Source organism: Sphaerodactylus townsendi, linkage group LG04 (genome assembly GCF_021028975.2).
Source record: "Sphaerodactylus townsendi isolate TG3544 linkage group LG04, MPM_Stown_v2.3, whole genome shotgun sequence".
NCBI lineage: Eukaryota > Metazoa > Chordata > Lepidosauria > Squamata > Sphaerodactylidae > Sphaerodactylus > Sphaerodactylus townsendi.
In genome coordinates, this window is record NC_059428.1 from 85,397,409 (window position 1) to 85,418,112 (window position 20,704).

The 20,704-nt window shown below is 39.6% G+C and overlaps 1 protein-coding gene across 1 annotated transcript; it reads left to right on the top strand.

Moving 5' to 3' along the window:
* The first annotated feature begins 105 nt into the window (after positions 1-105).
* On the top strand, positions 106-20,298 carry FANCB (FA complementation group B). The gene is given in 10 exon segments (XM_048495303.1): positions 106-217; positions 2,580-3,257; positions 3,260-3,625; positions 5,359-5,511; positions 12,128-12,220; positions 13,152-13,280; positions 13,590-13,747; positions 15,490-15,923; positions 16,631-16,868; positions 18,256-20,298. Coding segments are annotated over 9 exon segments (2,508 nt in total). The 5' UTR covers positions 106-217; positions 2,580-2,714; the 3' UTR covers positions 18,650-20,298.
* The last annotated feature ends 406 nt before the right edge of the window (positions 20,299-20,704 follow it).

The window sequence follows — 20,704 nt, forward strand, 5'->3', positions numbered from 1 at the left end:
GTTCCCACAGTGCTTTGCGGGGCGCGGAAGTTCGAATTCCGAAGTCGCTTTTTTCTGTGCTGGAGAGGTGTTGTTTGTTAGGCGCATGCGCCGGAAAGATTTCGTGTCTGAAGGGTGGGAGTGGTAGTGAGCGGGACGGTCCTTGTTTTTCCGGGCTCTTCCTCTACTTAAGTTTCCTGAAAAATTCATGCGACTCTAATTTGAAGTTTAAACACAAGTGAGTACGCTATAGAGTGTAGCATAGGGGGTTAAATCGCGCGTTTAGCATCTAACGTGCCGTACAGTTGACTCTCCCCCTCTCGGCTACTATAGCATGCATAGGATGGGCACCAACAGCACCCATTTTAGCCTCTCCCCTGCTTTGTTCTCCCCGTTTGGAGTCTGTTAGGATGAGATTTGCCTTCCTGATATTTGAGATTTGCCTACCCTTGTCTAAGTAATTCGTTATATTCTGAAAACAGGAAGTTTGAATCTGTTGGGGAATAGCCTTCATTTGAGGTGATCATGATGACTTTAGCAAAGTTATTGTTTCTTGTCTCCGTTTAAACCTGGTCTTAAAGTCGAATACGAGGAATTGGTTGAGTTCAGGAATGGTAAAATGTATTGTTTTGTTTCAGATAGCTGAAGAGGACTTGCCTTTTTCAACATTATCTCCCAACTGGTTGTGGTGGGTTTTTCAGGCTGTGTGGCTGTGGTCTGGTAGATCTTGTTCCTAACGCTTTGCCTGCATCTGTGGTTGGCATCTTCCAAGGTGTATCACAGAGTCTAAACACAGTGTGTAACAGACTTCTCTCTGTGATACATCTCTGAAGATGCCAGCCACAGATGCAGGTGAAGCGTTAGGAACAAGATCTACCAGACCATGGCCACACAGCCCGGAAAACCCACCACAACCAGTTGAATCGGGCTGTGAAAGCCTTCAACAATACATTATCTCCCAAATTAATCATTTTCTGTATGTGGAAAACTAGTACAACATAAAGAACTTGGTTAGAACTTTTCACTCTGGCATTCTGATTTACTACTTGCAGGGAGTTTTTCACATGGCAAGGATGTAAAATATGATATATTTTTCCTTCTGTTCTAAGAACATAAGAACTAGCCTGCTGGATCAGACCAGAGTCCATCTAGTCCAGCACTCTGCTACACACAGTGGCCCACCAGGTGCATTTGGGAACTCACGTGCAGGATGTGAAAGCAATGGCCTTCTGCTGCTGCTCCTGAGCACCTGGTCTGCTAAGGCATTTGTAATCTCACATCAAGGAGGATCAAGATTGGTAGCCATAGATTGACTTCTCCTCCATAAATCCGTCCAAGCCCTTTTTAAAGCTATCCAGGTTAGTGGCCATCACCACCTCCTATGACAGCATATTCCAAACACCAATCACACGTTGCGTGAAGAAGTGTTTCCTTTTATTAGTCCTAATTCTTCCCCCCAGCATTTTCAATGAATGCCCCCTGGTTCTAGTATTGTGAGAAAGAGAGAAAAATGTCTCTCTGTCAACATTTTCTACCCCATGCATAATTTTATAGACTTCATATCCCCCCTCAGTCGTCTCCTCTCCAAACTAAAGAGTCCCAAACGCTGCAGCCTCTCCTCATAAGGAAGGTGCTCCAATCCTCAATAATCCTCGTTGCTCTTCTCTGCACTTTTTCTATCTCTTCAATATCCTTTTTTTTTGAGGATGTGGCGACCAGAACTGAACCTGAGTATTACTCCAAGTGTGAGTACAGCACCACTGCTATATATAAGGGCATGACAATCTTTGCAGTTTTATTATCAATTCCTTTCCTAATCATCCACAGCATAGAGTTTGCCTTTTTCACAGCTGCCATGCATTGAGTTGACATTCCCATGGAACTATCAACTAAGATGTCCAAATCCCTTTCCTGGTCTGTGACTGATAGCACTACGACTTGCCTTAAGCGATAGTATGTGAAGTTTGGATTTTTTGCCGCTATGTGCATCACTTTTCATTTTGCTACATTGAACTGCATTTGCCATTTCTTAGCCCACTCACCTAATTTATCAAGGTCCGCTTGGAGCTCTTCGCAATCCTTTGTGGTTCTCACCACCCTACATAATTTGGTATCCTCTGGAAACTTCGCCACCACACTACCCACCCCTACTTCCAGGTCATTTATGAATAAGTTAAACAGCACTGGTCCCAATACGGAAGTAGTTCGAAGCAGTTCTGAAGTAGTTCGAACTAGTCTGTCACGTCAGGCTTTCCCCTGTCCATTCTGCTGTACGTGTAGGTGTCAGTTTGAACATCCTATGGATCAGGTGTTGCAGACCCAAACATACTTACTGGAAAGTACTGAATTCATTGGCAGCTTACTTCTGAGCAAGTATGTTTAGGATTTATTTGAAAGAGTACCTGTCATCATGAATTGGCCTTTGTATCGTAATATTACTAGGGCATCTTTGTATTAACGAGGCTCCTTGATGGTCAGTGGCTGACTCTTTTTACTGATGTACTTTGGCTTTTCAGTTCAATGAAAAATAGGCTGAAAGAAGCGTGTACATTTTGTAATTCATTAAAAAGGGGTTAAATGATCTATTATAATATTACTAGGGCATCTTTGTTGTTTTTCAGATTTGAAAGATGCTATTTAGATCAAGCATTCCAGTGAACAGAAGAATTGGGCTGATAAAAACCAAGAAATTAAGTCGTCTTCATGCTGTGACAGATCCTTAAAGAAACGTGTTAATGGATCATCAAGAAAAGTTGTTGTCTTACAATGGAGAGCTTCTTATTTTCCAGTTATCGAAAGAAAAATCCTCAGGGGGCAGCAGTACCAAGTTGTGTGTTAGAAGAATGGTGTTCAGCAGTGAGACAAAACTGTTTGTTGAGAAGAGTGTTGGATCATTGAGCATGGGCGGGGAAGATGTTGAAATGATTTGCTGCAGCTGTGTATCTGATAATAGGACAGGAATTCTTCTCCCTTGTATTCTAATGAAAAAGGCAAAAAAGAAGAGTATTAAGTATACTTTACTGCTGCTTCATAACTTTAACAAATTTGAGTTTGTCTTGCATTTTAAACTAGACTATGAACTGAAAGAACCCATAAAGCTACTTGCTGGTCCAACAATCCTATGGAGTTGTGCCCAAAAAATCTTTTATATTTCTCCACAAACTTGCACTGTTTTGTGTGCTCCTATTCAGTTTTCTTCCATCATATGGGCGGGTCAGATTAGAGGTGAGGGTATTGTTGTTTTGGGAACAAGAGCTCCTTGTTTGCCAAAGGCAGGTGATGGAAAAATTCTGTGGCTGAATCAGAGGCGCTCATCTGGGGTAGTGAGTGTCTTGCTTATGCTGTGGAGAAACAGAAAGTGCTGACTGGTACCAATTTTCTGCCTCATGCTTACAGCAACATGGTGCCTTGTGTACATATCTGCAGAGCTGAGGCAGTGAAAAATAAGTTTAGGACATCCGTTCTTGCAGTCACATGCAAAAGCCAGTTGATTGTCTTCCAAGATGGTCTACCTAAAGATGTTCACCAGCTTCCATACGAGAAACCCCGTTCCATACAAATAGCTGCAGTAGAAGGACATAACGATTTGGTGGTAGTGTCATTCTCTTCGGGAGAGGTGTGTTCTGTATGGAAAGACAGCTTGCAGGTATTGAGTTAATCTCTTGTAGCTTGTCTCCTTAGAAATGCAAAGACTTTGTTTCTTCCTCATTGATAATAAGTACATAATCTCTTGTATGTACACATGGTGCTCCTTTTTCCGTGCTGGGACAGTTCCAGACCTATGTGTGTTGTATTGATGCAGTTGGGAAGTTCACATATAACTTGTAACTCCTACAAGTGCAAGATGCTGCTGATATAAATCTGGCTCTGATGTGTTTTTGCAGGGGATGGGGCTATAAGTTCAAGGGGTTTTAAGAAAATAACTTTTGTAATGTCACTCCACCCATGAAAAACGGTTTTCCATCATCCTGTAAATGCCCATAATTATAGGTGTGTAGTAGCAATTTTGCAAGCTCACTTAAAGTAAATTACCAAACTTGTTTTTGGGCTGAGCTCTTCCACTGAAAACATTGAGGAAAACAAGATCCTTACAAATCTAAAATAAATGTAGTTTTCATACATGATAAATTGTCCTGAATGAGGGAGTGACTAATGAAATCAGATGCCTCCTTCATGGTTGAAGTACGGTAGTCTAATCTTTTTGCTTCATCCTCAAATATAAAATTTTCTTTAACTGGCCCTTTACTGTGGTTCAGGATTACATCTTTGAAATAGCAGCTTAAGAGATAGGCCATTCACAGTATGTTATCAGATAAGAAACAGAAAATGTGTACATGGGTTCTGCCCAGGCAGTTTCAGGATCTTTTCCTGCTGAAGTATTTGTTTTGAAGAGATGGCAGAAAAAGCTTTCAAGCCTCTTTAGTTTTAAGCTTAATGGGTACAGTATGAGAAATAGAATTTCCTGGCTGTATCTGCCATAATTTGTCTTTCAAAACTTCTGATTAGTCATTCTACTGTACAAAACTATCCCTCTGCTCTTTCAACAGATAGTATGGTCACGTAATTTCATTTTCTGGTATAATTTTAAGAGCTTCTGGTGACAGATTGCTCCAGTAGGCATAATTTTGTTCATTTGTTTTACAATGTTCGTCAGGAGTCAGCCTTGTAATTTATCTTGCCATTAGTAGAAAATACAGAATTAAATTTTTTACCATAACAAATTCTTCATCCTGTTGTAAATATTAGTACATTTTCAGAGTATGCAAATCATGTTCGTGTGAGAATGCATGCTTTATGTGACCCCAAACCTGCATTAATTTATGCAGTAACATAATATGTGATGTTTGTTCATTCCCCTTTCATGGGGCAGCAGTGTCTGGGTTCAACCCTTCATGTTATGGCCTATGCATAGTCAGGAGCAGACATGCATGATAAAGTCATTCCTGTGCATAGAATATGCTTTCCTTGTAGGCTCATTTTTTTCCTGTTAAACCAAATGTTGGGTAAAATACATTAGAAATAATCTATTTTTGGATTGCTGGTAATAAAAATGAATGCTTGAGGGCTTTTATAAAAATTGGATTTTTTTGTGTACCTAGAAGATTATAATTTTAATATGCATGTGTTATGTACAATCAAGTTACTTCTGACTTTTGGGTACCCTATAAATTAATGATCTCATACATCCTATCTTTGACAGCATTTCTCGGGTGTTACAAACTGCAGGCTGTAGTTTCCTTTGTTAAATCAGTCCATCTTATGGTAAATCTTCCTCTTTTTCTACTGCCTTTAACTTTCTTAGCATTATTATCTTTTCCAGTGAGCCTTGTCTTTTTTTTTTTTTAAGGGACGTGTTTCTGATGCTATTTTGTGTTGCAGGTTGCTTCTTGCTGGCAAAATGTGAGCTCTGTTCTGACAGACGACTTTGTTGGCATTGGAACTGATCAGGTCTTAGTGCTTCTAAAGGCTGGATCTATATCAGAAAAATTAACTACATTCCAAATAACAGACTTTGGAAAATATAATTTTATGGTAAGATTAATTCATCAATTGTTGGAAAATGTTTTAGTGGTGTATTATTCAAAGCACATGTTTGATAGCCTCTGTGTTGCAGTTTAGCATGTGATGTGACATCCCTTAACTAGATGCTCTGAGTGCATCTTTGAATCAGTCGGAGTCATCTGAAGCAACTACTGTAGAAATAGCCTTATTGAACTTATGCTCCAATCCCAGGGTTGGTGGGTGGTGGGTGGGGGGGAATCACCTTGTGGATATGGTGCAGACCTGTATGGACAGATTTACCTTTCCTTTCCTGGGGCACTTACCTTGGCAGAGAAACAAAAACACCAGTGGGTGGATGCTGCAGCCCTCTGGGATGGTCAAACATGGTGCAGAGCACTGGGTCAGAGCTTCTGCACTTCAGCCAGCCCTATTAACCCAGCAGGGGCATGTTAGAGGTGTTCTGGGGTTCGATTCATCTGTAGTCAGCTTCTAGCGCCCAGGCCTTGGTGTTACACCACTCAGAAGGTAGTGTGACTTCATTCAACCCTATGGAGGGCTTTGAGGCAGCTAGGGTGTTTTTTCTTTTTGGCTTTATCCCCATACCACTTAAAAGCCCTCTGGAGGTGGTGGGGCAGTGGAGCTGTCCCCTTCCGTTTCACCCTCTTGATTGGACTTCTCATAACCTCCTTAGTTTGAGATGCAGGCACTGTGCTGTGAACGTCTCACACTTCAGCTGCTGAGCCAGAGATTATTAGGTGTAACACAATATCACTTTAGAAAAAAATAGCAGTATGCTGAAATACTGTTTTACAATTATATATGTGGTTTGTTTATTTTTAAAAAACAAATTTCATTAAAAATGTTTAAAGTAGCTTTGCAATTAAACAAAATGAATAAGTAGTAGTAAATTAGCGACAAAACTAGCAATATGGATACTGAAATAAACAAGAAAAAGTCTTTGCCTGGTATGTGTAGGATAGCAACCCAGGTGACTGATAAACATTCCTGGGCAAAATGTTCCAGAGCACTCCAGTAGATGAGGCCTTGTTTTTGCTTGCTATCTGCCTGGTCTCCAAAGTTGGGGTACCTTGAGAAAGGCCACAGCAGGTGATCTGAACAACAAGTGGGTTCATAAAGGAGGAGCTTCAGATGCTTTGTGACCAGATTGTTTAGAAGGTGATAGCTCAAATACAGCACTTTGAATTGTGTTTGGAAAAAGAATAGGAAACTAGTGTACATTTTTAGTGTATGTTCCTTGTGGCTGTTGCATACTGAACTGATTGTCATTTCTGATTTATTTTTGAAGGCAGCCCCACATACAATGCATCACTACAATGTAATCTGAATGTAACCAGCCTGGATAGCTGTGGCAGGGTTACCTTTTCTAGGAGAAGGTACATCTGTCACATTAGTTGAAGTCAGTGAAAGGCCCTTATGCCACAGATGCTTGACAACCCTAGTCATGGACAATGTAAAAATACCTGCCCAAATTGCAAACCTGATCATTTAAGGAGAAAGCAGTCCTGCTCATCAACCATATATTTTACCAACAGTGTTTCAGTTTGAGCTTTTTAAATTCTCATCCAGCACATTACCACTTCCAGATACCCATTGAACAAATTTATTACTACATCTGATCCAATAAACAGGATAACTAGTGTTGGTTGTCGTTAGTATATTTCACCCTAAAACCCTGGATGGTTGCACCCAGAAATCTCACATAGATATTAAACTATATGGAGGAAAGGACAGATCCTTGTGAAACTGTGTTGCATAATTACACTGTATCAGAGCAAAGCCATGAAAATGGCTTTCTGGAACTTGCAATCTGGTTAGGAGATTAATGATTGGCACAGAGTGCCCTCTACACACTAAGTAGGTAGGTGATCTGGAAGGATTGCAATATGATTGATACCAAAGTCACTGAGCACTCTAGTGTTTTATTCCCTCTTTTTCCTGGACATAGATCATTTGTTCAGAGCAACCCAGTTAGTTTCAGTTGGAAAACCAACATGGAATCCATATCAATAAGTGATTAGGTATCCAGAAGTTGGAGTTGAGCTGCCACCATCTCTTTGGTTTTTTGAAGTTTTTAAAATTTATTTTACACAATTTTGCTGAATTAAAAAACCCCATAAATGCTTTCTTAGCATCCCTAACCAAATTTAAATTTGTTCCCTTATTCAAATTTGTTTCAAAAAATCCCTGTAGTTTTTGTTTTGCTTTTTCTACAATCTGATTTTTTCAGTAGTCTAATTTAATCCCCACCTGTATACCTGCACGAGACTGCTAATTCATTCACCCTCTTCTCATGCGTTTCCAGCACTCCAAGAAACTCAGTCAGGGGGGACAGCAGTTCAATTGTTGAAGACGAAATGAAAGCCTCTCCTCATCTAATCTTCATCAAAGGGTTCATAAACAGGGACCTTTGCCAACACAATCACAGCTCCAAACACTGTTGTCCAAATGAAGTTCAAAGATTTATTGACAAAAATTCCCAAGGTTGAATAATCAACTCCCCATAGAATATATCAAGTCTTTAAAAAGATAGTGAATATGAAATTAATGTTCCAAACCACAGAGGTTTAGTGAGCAGAAAGAAAACAACCAAACCTCAGTTAAACACAGCCTCCCTCTTCCCTTACTTCCCAGCTGTTTTTAAAAGTCAAATTATTCCCTCAAGGACAGGCTGCCCCTCCCATCACTAAGGCATGTGATAACCATTTTCAGGTGTCATTAGGCAAAGAGCAAGATTGCAGGAGACAGTTCAACGGGCAAAGTCAACTTTCATACAATACCGATCTTTTATTTTTCCATGTAAATACTAGTGCATTGAGGTCTGGAAAAGTCTTAGGACACATTTCCATATCATGAATGCTTAGTCCAACTGGGTTAGTTATCCACCCCATGTCAATACTGGAATGTGATTTGTATCTTTCTGGATAGAAAGTATATTCTCTAGAATTGCTATATTTTAATCTCCATAAATCTTGCAGCTTTAAATTCTCTGCTAGGTCAAAGAAAGTTTTAGGCAGCTTACCTTCTGTTGCTTTTATGTTGCTGTCTGATTTCCTGCCTTGCCACATTGACTCAAAGTTACTCCATTGAAACTTTCCATCAATATAATATTTTCAGAGGAATATTTTAGCAACATTTGTTCTACTTCTTTATAAAATTGTAGTTTATTGTCATTTGGAGCATACATGCCAACTAAAACTGTTTTGATTCCTGCTATTGAGACTGTGAGCAAACTTCCTGTCTCGTCTTTAAACAACAATTTTGGCTCAAATTGTGTTTCAACATAAAGTACCACCCCTCTTTTTTGTAGAGTATGGTGCAATACATTTTTGCTGTAAAAACCAGATACTTTCAGTAATTTGCAAACAAATTACATCTAATTTCTGTCTCCTAAAAAAATGAAAAAAAATCTTTTCACTAATGAATTAAGTCTATTTACATTCCAAGTCAAAATTTTATAATCCATTGTGTGGTTAGTTTTCGTGTTTTTACTCTAATCCTTTTCTGTATTTATGCAAAAAAATTCCTCTGCTTTTAGAGTTTCTAAAATTCTAAATATTTGTCTTTGAAATTGAAGGAAACTCCTTCTGGAACTTCCCATCTGAATGGAACATCTCCCCTTTTCAGGAGTCTAGTCAAATGCCTATACTCTCTTCTCTTTCTCAGCAGTCTAGATGAGATCTCTTTTAGAATTATGATCTTTGTCCCCTCAGTGATCAGATTGTTTGCAAAGTTAGCCTATAGTATACTATCTCTAATAGATCTGGACTTAAACTGTACAAGGCAGTCTTTTGTTAGCCTCCTTTATTTGGCATATGTTGAATTTATGTGGAAGGCTTTATCAATTTCCCCTTCCATTATCTCAGGTTTTACATCTATTAGCTGAGCCAGCTTTATTGTAAGGAACTGTTTAATATCCTGATCCTTCACTTCTGGGATTGATCTGAAACGTAAAGAATGTTCTCTTTCCCTGTATTCAAACATAGCAATGTGGTCTTGGAGTCTTTCCTTCTCTTCTTCCAGATGCAGAACCTTTTGGTCAACCCCATCTAATCTATTTTTAATTCCTTTTACATCCTCTGTAAGGTTTTTAGTGGTGATATCAATTACATTTCCTTTTTTGTTTACTTCCTGAAGAGCTGCTGCATTTACTTCTAACATATCATGCGATTTATTAAACATCTTCATTTGATCTGCATTACTTATTTTATTAGGATTCTGCTCCCCACCACTGGCCGCCATTTTTCTGACTGGTCCTAATACTTGACTTAACAGAATCTTTCCTTGGTTTTTCTTTGGTAGGGTCTTGCTTGTTTGCCATATTTTAAAACTCACAAACAGCACTTTCTCAAAACTAAAATATATTTCCCACCACTGTATTTCCCCTGGTCTCACACTTCACTTCCCTGTTACTTGTCTTCTTATCGTCATGAGGATTTTACATCTTAAGGCCAAAGAATGTCTTCCCTTATTCTGAATTCTTCTCCTCCTCTTTTCTTGAAGGAGGAGCACGGCGGCGGAAACGGCTGGGTAGGCACATTTCGCGCCGACCCGAAGATGCTGGGACCGTCCACACGGACGGTCCCAGGAAGAGGCGGGATGCCGGCGCCCGGCCGACCCAGCGTGTCCCTGGGCCTCCGGCACGTCGCCGAGGCCTGGGGACACGCCCCCCTGGCCCCGCGCGCCTGCTCGAGCGGCGCAGGCCAGGGGGGCGTGTCCCCAGGCCTCGGCGACGCGCCGGAGGCCCAGGAACAAGATAAGTGCCAGGTGCGGGAGGCAGCGTGAAGCCGCTGCCGTTCGCTCGGCAGCGGCTTCATGGCGGCGTATTCCCAAAAAGAACGCTTCCCAGCATTCTGGCAATATGCCAGCTGCGGGCCAGCCGGGCGGCGTGAGGGCAGCGCGGCTGCGCTGCAGCTGCGGCCCCCGTGCGAATGGCGGCCTGGAGACGGCGTTTTTACCGTCTCCAGGCCGTCATTTTCTGCCCGTGCGGAAACAGCCTACGATTTATGACGTGATAAATCTAGCTCTCCTCTTCTCAGTTTCTCACAGCTTGTTAGCCATTCCTTACATAAAATTTTTGATCTGATGACCAATCAAATCCTTCAAATCTCATATATATTTATATCATATAAATTTCAATATATATTTATCTTATTTTAATCTCTCAACTTTAAGTTCAAGTAAAGTTAAGCAAATTTCTAGGGTCTTTTTGTTTCCAAACTTTATATTAAGACCCTTTGCTTATTTTGAATGGTAAAACTCACAGTTATTGCAGTATGCTTAGGTTTTTACTTCTTTAAGTCCATCAAACAGCCAGTTTTTTTAATATTTCTTGTCTCATCCAGTCTGAGATAGTTTCTTTTTGTGAACCCACATGTGATTAATCTAGGTAGAAGAAATCTGGTTTGAAGTAGCTTAATGCCTTTCACTTCCATAGTCGGGTTTAGCTAAAATTGTGGTCCCACTCCCCGGTTTCACAGAAAGAAACATCGTCCGACACTCTCTTCTCACAAGAAAGCCTTTAGGTTTAGGAGATATGTGGTTGATCTCAAGTCTATCTCCCTGATCTGGAGATGACAGTAAAGCTTGAGAGAGGCTTCTAAAACTAGATAAATCCCCAGCTCGGTCTCTCTGCTTTCACAGAGATCTGCAGTCGCTTCATCCCCTCACTGGAAGTCCATCCCACTATCCCTTTGTATGTTGCCCAGTTTTTGTGACTAGTCAGAAATTGACAGTGTTTTGAGGATTACTTTAGGACTGATCTGATATCAGTCTCCTTCAAGGCAGCTGGAATAACTGGACCCAACTCATTTAATACATCCTGGATGCAGTGAGAATCTTTTATTTATTTTAATAAAATACTTATATCCCATTTTTCTTCTTGGCACAAGCCCTTATATTGTTTTGGTGAGCTATTCATAGCCAAGATAGGCAGTATCTTGAACATTTAATTTTTTGTTTTTAAAAAGAAGAGAGATGTTTATTCTTTGAAAATGAGGTATATTTGTCATAAATAGATGATTAACAGCAAATTTATGCAAATTTGTTTCTAATCATATCTGGCATGTGTTAAATTTTAAATATCCCATGTAATTCTTCATGTGATCTGCCACATGCTTTCAGATCCAGTGGAATAATATTTAAGTAGAAGCCAGCTCTCAATAGTCAGATCCACTTTGCCAAATTAAGACAGTTATGTCAACAATTAATGTATCCATATTTGTTTATTCTATTTTTGTACTGCTCTCCCTGCTGCCACTGTCTTACAGTGGTTTATAACATGATTTTACAATACATGTACAAAATACAATACAAATATAAATACAAACAACTTGTGCTCAACCAACCATTTTCTCAACTAAAATGTCCTAGTCTAATGCCTTGTATCATTTCATTATATATTTCATATAATTATACATTTTAAATTATTGAATACTTCAAATATTTTTATTTCCCATTTAAGTAGACTTCTTTTAAGTGTGTCACAACTGCAAGTTCCCTGTGATATTGCATGTTCGGTTTGCTCTGGCTCCTACTACTGACAGTCTGCTTTACGTGTGTATCGTTTACTTTCATATTTTGTAGTAATGTTTTTTGGCTTTTCTGAATGTATTTTGAATTTCCTTAGAGTAATATCAGCTATCACAATGATTCATCTTCTGCAGAAGAAGTAGAAAACAATCGCTTTCTTACCATCAAAGCACTCGAGGCAAGATTGCAGGTGTGTCTGTCTGTTACTAGTTCTTGGCAACACCATACATGTTTCTGGTAAATGCAGAGCAAAGTAGTAAAGCTGACTGTTGAGGGAACCATGGATAAACAACACTGTCCGAAGGTGATGTAACTGTTACTCTGACAATGTTTGGTCTAATTCCTTTTTAAAAATTCAGGCAGAAAAAAGGTTTGCAGGCATTTATTCATGACATGGATATTGCGTTGCTGAAGGTTTTCATTTCACGGGATTATTATGGGCAGTAACCAGGAAAAGAAAAATATAAGTTATTGACAATAGTAATTTATCTCCCAACCCAAACAGTTTTTCATGTTAGAAAAAAAAATCTTGTTACCACTTCTGCCCATAGTTCTTCAAACTTCTTTTGCTGTGTGGTAGTATTAGTAATGAACCCATGTAAAGTAGAAATCCTTTCAGATTTTGATTATATGCAGTTGGGCAATTTTTAATGAATCTGTTCTGGAATACTATTGATGGGATATCTTGGTGTAATCTCCATCTTTTGACAAAAAAGTGGTTTCTAATCTTCTTAGCACTGTGGATTTCATGCTGCTTTTCATATATCTGCCCTTATCAGATTCTTGCCTCTTCACTGTAGCTGTGGATGCAGGATAAGATTGTGGCTTCAAGAAAAGACCGATGCCCAGAGTCTGGAACGGATGCATAATTTCTGGCCTGAGTGACTTATCAGTTTGAGGGGTTTTCACTGCAACACACAAATTCCCTTGACATTGGATTTTTCTCTTCACATCCTGAATTTAGTCATCAGTATTGGGGAAAATCCAACTTCTAAATTAAGAGATCAGACATATTTTAATGACGAGAGTCAGATTTGAAAAGGTTATCTCACACTGGGCCTTTTATGTCTTGCTTAAATAATCTGTAATGGGTATACCCTCTATTTTGTTCTCTTGCCTAGGCTGGCTTTGCTTCTGTTCATGAGCTGAAGCAGCATTTACAGCTCAAAGAAAGAGTTCTGATGAAAAGTTGTGAAGCATTAATAGACCTCGTTCAAGGTCGAGAACACAGTTTTCCAAGTGCAGAAAAGGTAAACATTCATGAGGAGGCATTGTATTTTGTAAAAATAAGTACTGTTTTTGAAGGTGTTGATAAGTCATATAACTGTCCTTCAGTGAGTTGAAAAACACTCATGGAGAACTGGAAAACCTCAGATGTTTCTGTTGTAAATGAAGAGCACACCTATAGTAACTATAGTTTATCTTATTGTTAGTTTGGTTTCCCCCCGAAATATTGGCATGAATGATATTTCTGCTGAGGAAACTATATTGTACCATTCCTCAAATTCTCTTTCTATAACTTTGATATATGTTTAAATCTGTGTATCTTTTCATGTAAGGAAAACCTTGTTTCTCTCTGGGATGAAATACAAAAGCCTTCTGATAGTGGCATATCAACCACAGCTGAACATCAAGAACAATTTGTAGAGGAGATTTGGTACCGAGTGGTAGATGACAGCTTAGTAGTTGGAGTAAAACTAATGGAATCGTTTGACTTGTAAGTAGTTTAACTTCTCTATGGTTATGTTGTAGTTAGCACGGTTCCTTGTACTTCAAGTTTACAACTGTAAAATTGAAGTGCTAGGCCCGTGATGGCGAACCTATGGCACGGGTGCCCAAGGTGGCACTCAGAGCCCTCTCTGTGAGCACGCATGCCGTCATCTCCCCCTTCCCCCCTTGCCCAGCCAGAGGTGACTGCCAGCAAACGCGTTGGGGCTGGGGCTGAGCTTCAGGGAGGTCCTCTTGAGTCAACCTGATTTGCTGTAAGTACCATCTACCGCCCTACAAGTACCCCTCTCCCCAAAAAGCTTGGGAGACTGGCACGCTTTTCTTGGTGTGTAACTTTTGGGACCAAACTAAAACTTTAAGGGTAGGATTAAAAAGCAGCAGTCTGAGTGAGGGGCTTCCATTGGGATGAGTGCGTTTGCCAAGAGCAGGGCAGGCGCAGTGGTGGGATTAAGGCACTCGCCCTGATTGGAGTGAACTGTTTGTTAAGGGCCCCCCTCCCCTGGGAGAGGGAGTGATGGGGCTTTTAGTACCTGGGAGCCCAGGGCGGGGAGGAGAGATCTTGCAAGGTCCCTAGGCTCGCAACGCCAATCCAGTTCCCACAGGATCAAAGCAAAAGTACAAAAGACAAAAGGCATTTCACACCGATAAGAAAATGAGCTAAACTAGGCCCCGACCAACTGTTAGGAAAGGGAGAGGAGCATCCCTTACCACCCTGAGCATCCCTTCCCCACCTCCCCCTTGTCAGAATTAGGGCCATTCTGATGGAGGCAAATGTGGGACAGAGAGGTCCGTTTCAAAATATTCTCCATGCTTTTGTTTTTCTGTTCCTGTTGCGTTTTTGTGGGAAGTCAAGTGCTCTGATGATATGTGAAAGAAAAACCGCAGATCAGATGGCTGCTCTACAAATTTAGCTTTCCTGAAGTTATCCCACCCCTTGCACAGCATTCTTGCTTAGGATTGCCTTCCTTGACTGCCTTTTTACTTCTATTTTGTGGTGGTGGAGTTATTGGGTTTTGGAAAGTGAAAGTTTTACTTCCCTCTCCCCCAAACCCCTTCCCCCGCCAGGCCTCCACTGTGATAATAGTGTAATTATTTCAGGGAGATTATTAGCATTAAATCTCAGACCTAGTTTTGGGGAACAGTGTAGGTAACACTGTTAAGCGCTGTTAAACCCCACTGATTTTCATGGGAAGAACTAAAGCACAACCTTTTACCTGGGAGTAAGCTCAGTTGCTGTCAACGGGGCTTGCTTCTGAGTAAACCCTCCTAGGGTCATGATTCACCCATTCAAAGCGTTGCACGGTTGCTTCAAAGCAAAGCCACCGACTACCACCAAGCTTACTCCCGAGTAACATGCACCTTGGATCCAAACGTTTTTTCCAAACAAAAACCTCAGTATTCAGGTTAAATTGCCATGTTGGCACTTCGCGATAAATACGTGAGTTTTGGGTTACAGTTTGGGCACTCGGTCTCGAAAAGGTTCACCATCACTGTGATAGGCAGTCGAAGCACTCAAAATAAATGTAAAAACCAGGAATTCGATTTGACCTCCTAATATGATAGAAATATAAATGGCAGTTCTTGATATTAGTATATGTAAAGTGTGAAATCTACCTTTAAAAACGTATGTTCTTTTTTGGTATAATTGTAAAACTACACTGTCTGCATAAAAAGTGAACTTTAAATTGGGCATCTTGTATGTCTTTATTTGTTTTTGTTTTTTTAAAGCAGGCTGCTCAGTGATGTCACTTTATCACTGGTAATGGATCATAAATACCCTTCATTATTTCCAACTAAATCACAGTGCAGCGTATTTAAGTTGAAGAAAGCCCCACTGGTAGAGTTCACATCTCACCGGCAACTAGAACCAGCGCCTAAAAGGGTGAGGTTAAATTGCTGTAGTGGAAAAGACGACCATGGAGGACCTTCCCGGATAAAGGCAGGAGAGACAAAAATCTTCACTGCAGTTACTGCTCTGTCGCCATTCTTGGTGTTCCATCAAGTGTGGTGTAGGATCTTGTTGCGTGCCAAGGAAAAAAGCTGCCAGGATGAACATTTTCAGGGAAACAAAACAATAACTTTGTCATGTGGAAAATTTTTATTAAGCGTGGAGGAGATTTCCACTGGAAAACACTCAGTAAACCTTAACGATTCCAGATATGCAGGTAAACTGAAATCAGTTCAGGAAGAAGAAATGTCTCCATGTTACTCTACTTTGTTATGTAATAACTACATTGCTACTAACTCTGGTAACAAAGTAATTAGCTACAATCTATTTTTAGCTAAATAATCCTTTAATATAAAAAATAGTTTGCATTCCTGTTTAGGAAATGCTCCAGGGGGAGAAAAACTATATATATATACACACACACCCCATCCATGGCGAAAGTCACAGTGGTTAGTAACAAAAATCTACTAATATACAAACATACTCATTCTTGTCACTGGTTTGCCTTAAACAGTCTCTTCACACCTTTTTGAGGACTTATGGTGAAATATGCAGGGATTGAGTATCTATGGGGAAAAAATTCAGAAGCTGTGAATGGGCCACCATAACATTGGAATGAAAGTTTTCCCTGAACAAGAAATGCTAAAGTAGATTTCTACTAAAGACTAGTATATTAGATTTAAATTACTTTCAAGTACCACAGGAATAGGGTAGTAAACAAGCTAATGTGTGGGGTTTTTTGTTTTTTAATTAAAAGGTGTTAGAAGTAGTGGAATTTTTCTGTTACCACATTCTTTATATTTTAGAATTTTACTAATTAGAACATAGAAAATAAAAAGAAATAGATTTGGATCCTTTAACTACTTCACCAGTGTGTTTTTATGCTTTTAAAAATATTCTGAATATGTTCTGTCTGTGCTGTAGGCTCCGTGAAAGATATTGTTGCTCTTTGTGCAGTATCGCACAAATGGTTGTTTGAAATTGTCTCCCATGACTGCACTTTGACTCGTGTAAACACATGGCTACTGGAACAAATGGAGTGTGCACCAGTTGAAGAATATCCAGATTTTAAATTCTGCTGTAAATCTGGAAGTCTGAATGGTACGCTCTTCAGCTGGGATCCAGAAACACCATTCGAAGGAACTCTGACAGTTTTTTGCAGGTAGTAGCAGTAAAAAAGGTAAAGGTAGTCCCCTATGCAAGCAGCTTACCATTACTGACCCATGGGATAATGTCACATCATGACATTTACTAGGCGGATGAGGCTTAAGAGGTGATTTGCTGTTGCCTTCCCAAATCCTCCACACTTTACCCTCACCAAGCTGGGTACTCATTTTACTGACCTCAGAAGGATGGAAGACTGAGCCAACTACCTAAAATTGATTTCTGCGGGATCAAACTCAGATCGTGAGCAGAGCTTGGACTATAGTACTGCAGTTTACCACTCTGCCGCAGAACTGCTGAAATATCTTGCTGTCATCTTACTGATTTGTGACACAGAAAGAGTGCCTACCTTTGCAGTCTAAAGTTTTGGAATTGGTATTCTGTGCATTCTAAAGGGCAGATAATTGGATAGTCTCTTGTAATCATTTTGATGATGTGTGTAGGTGAACATTTTTTTTAAAAAATACTTCAGCTGTTTAATTGCTTAATGCAATTGCTGGGAATTAATTTTATATTCACTTGAAACAAACACATTGAGTTTTCAGAACTGAGATTATAGCCTATCTTTGAAATACGTTACATTTTATTTTAAAGAGGGTCCTGTTATGTTCTGCGCCCTGTCAGTGCTAAAGAAAGCAGGGAAAGCAGCTGCTTGCTAATATCAGGCAACCCTGATTGGAATCAATGAACTCAATAGAAGGAAATCAGTGGAATGTAAACGTGCCTGATTCCTGAATTTTCTTAATACTTGTAGAAGATATTTTGTGCAGATTTGAATGAAACATTTTTGTTCAAGACAGATGTTCACACTGAACTTGATCAGCAACTACCGTTTAGACATGCCACCCTCTGAGGACTTTTTTAAAACATTGAGTAATAAAACATATGTAACAGAAATCCTATGCAAAAGCTTTATCTTAGTGAATTTACTGAAATGTCAAAACAACTTCTGTTTCTAAAGACTGCCAATTCTGAACTGTGGTCTCCATTGCAATGCATATTTTGATTTGGTCAAAGTATTGAAATTAGAATTGCAATATCATTCAAAACTTGGGTGGTGGAAAGGGCCATCAGGTTGCAACCAATTTATGATGACCCTGTAAGGAAAGAGACAAACAGGTGGTTTGCCATTGCCTGTCTCTGCATAGCAAACCTGGACTTCCGTAGTGGTCTCCTATGTAAATACTAACCAGGGCTGACCCTGCTTATGTTCTGAGCCCTCAGAGTTGGCCTTAGGTGCATCTTAATATTGCCCTAATGTTATGTGTTCCAAAGGGGAAATTCCTTGTTCAGCTTTCAGTAATACTAATGGTGTATTATTAATAAATTATTTTTGTGTATTAAAAACTTCAATATATCTCACGAAAAATTATTCTATTTTACAGACACCAAACTACCTTGTTCCAGTGTCTTCATTGCCTCTTTGGGTTGCTGCCACCATCTTGTAAGATAAAACCCTTAAGGTTGAGAAGGAAGAAAGTGCTTGGTGAACAGCTTGCAATAGCTTTAGAAAGGGAAATGAACTTTCTCCGGCTTTCCTTGTCCTCTCCTTTACACAAAACTGAAAACAACTTGCCCCTGGATGATGAAGAAAGTGAAGGAACAGATAGTGTTCCTACAGTTCAACAATTCAGAGAGGCATTTAAAAAGGAGCAAAAACAAAGCATCCTGGGTACAAACCAAACAGTGAGTGGCATCTTCTACAGAAGAATGACTTGGAATGTAGCTGAAGCTCAGCTGAATTCTGACAAAACTGCTTGGCAGTGCTCTTCTCTCTAATTTTATTTTCAGTAATTTCTAAAAGTACACAATGTTTTTTTTACACTTAATTTCATTTTATGATGAAAAGGAGCTCTTAGTGTTATAATGTCTATTCAGGAAGTGCTTAGAAGCAAGAAAATTCTGTTGCTAATATACAAAAAGTTATGGGCAAACAATATAAGTATAAGTGTTTTGTATTCCCTACTACACTATAAGTGTTTTGTACAACTATGCTTGTGTGTCTCTGGTGAAAACAGACGGGGAGTCTTTTAAGTGGAAAGAGAGAAGAAGGTGGCCTGCCGAAACCCTGTTAAGTGCCAATCTTTGACAGCCCTTATAGGTACCTATAGCCCATTTTTCAAGTACACAATGGCACACTAGCAGCAGTGCTACACCCACAGTTTGCACTGATGTACCCAAAGTAGATTCCCAAGGCTTTAGGGTACCACACAGTTAGAAAAATGATCCCGCTGTAAGTTTAGAGTAATAGACAATATACAAAAATTACACTGGAAATGGCTTCGCAGAAATAAGCTGTCGATCTTCAAATGAATAAACAATTTTTCTAAGAACAAAAAGATTCTCAGGTCATTTTGTTAACAACTCAGAAAACGCACCTTGGTGCTTCCCATTTCATTCTAACTGTTAAGCACCACGGTGTGTTTTCTGAGTCGTTAACAAAATACACTGGAGAATCTTTTTGTTTTAAGACAATTATTTATTCATTTGAACATAGATAGCTTATTGTTGCAAGCCACTTCCAGTGTAATTTTTGTATAACATTTATTGCTTTACACTGATCCCCACTTAATTCAATATGATTAGTTAACAATAGGGCATATACTGTATTTACTCAGTGGCATGCACTTAGAATCCACCACAGTGGCTTTCTTCTTCGGTTTATGCAAAATGTAATTTATTGAGATAGTTTGTCACAGCAAAATAGTCAATTGTTTGAAATTAGTGCAGTTAACTGCAGTTGGACATTGAATGTGTGAGTACTAGCATTATGTTTTGGTATTGAACCGAGCCCACCATAGCTGAAGCTTGTAGACTTATTGAATAAAGGTATTAGATACCCCCTCCTCTGCTATGTAGATGTATTTTTCATATAGAATTACCAGTTCTCAGCACAAATGCTACTATTTTAACATTTATAGTTGTATTATTCATTTTTCTGAATTGTAATTTATTCCTACTTTTTAACTGTCAAAATACTATATGGAAAGTGTACTTAATCATGCTTTGACTACAGTGGGACAGCACTTTACTCTGGTACTGCATCTAGCAATAGGCACATAAGTTTCAAAATATCATTTAGATGTGAGCATTCCTCTCAGGGTTGCTATGAAGTTAAGTTTGTAAAACAAAGTTTTAAAGGATATTGTGTGGTTTCCGGGCTGTATGGCCATGTTCTAGTAGCATTTTCTCCTCTGAAGATGCCAGCCACAGATGCAGGCAAAACAGCAGGAGAAAAATGCTACTAAAATCCAGCTATACAAACTGGAAACCAGTGATTCCGGCCGTGACAGTACAACGTTTTAAAGCATTTTTCATATGGTGAAGTACATAAAACTACTGATGGTTGAATTTACAGGCAAGTTTTACAAGTATGTTTCTTAGACTCAAGATCTGTCCATTTATTAAAGACCCAATTTAAGTGACAATCTGTTGTGAAAGCTGATTATTCCAAGCATGTGGTACAATGTACACTTTACTGAGTTTAGCTGCTGTAACACCCAGAATTCTCACTGAAGAAGAGCTATACAGTTTTTCAAAACTCTCTCTGAAGTTTATTACTTTCCTTTCATGGGTACTCTGTTGATGTCTTATGGCAGTGATGGCGAACCTATGGCACGGGTGCCAGAGGTGGCACTCAGAGCCCTCTCTGTGGGCACGCGCACAGAGTTTGTCATGTGGGGGTGAAAAATCACCTCCCCACACACATACATCTAGGCTGGCCTGAGCCACTGAGCACAACATGCAGGCACCGCGAGTGAAAGCATAGCAAGGGAGGGGACTCCTCGGCTGGCAGGCCTGGTGCCTGTGCTCCGGGTGGCTGTTGCCTGCAGG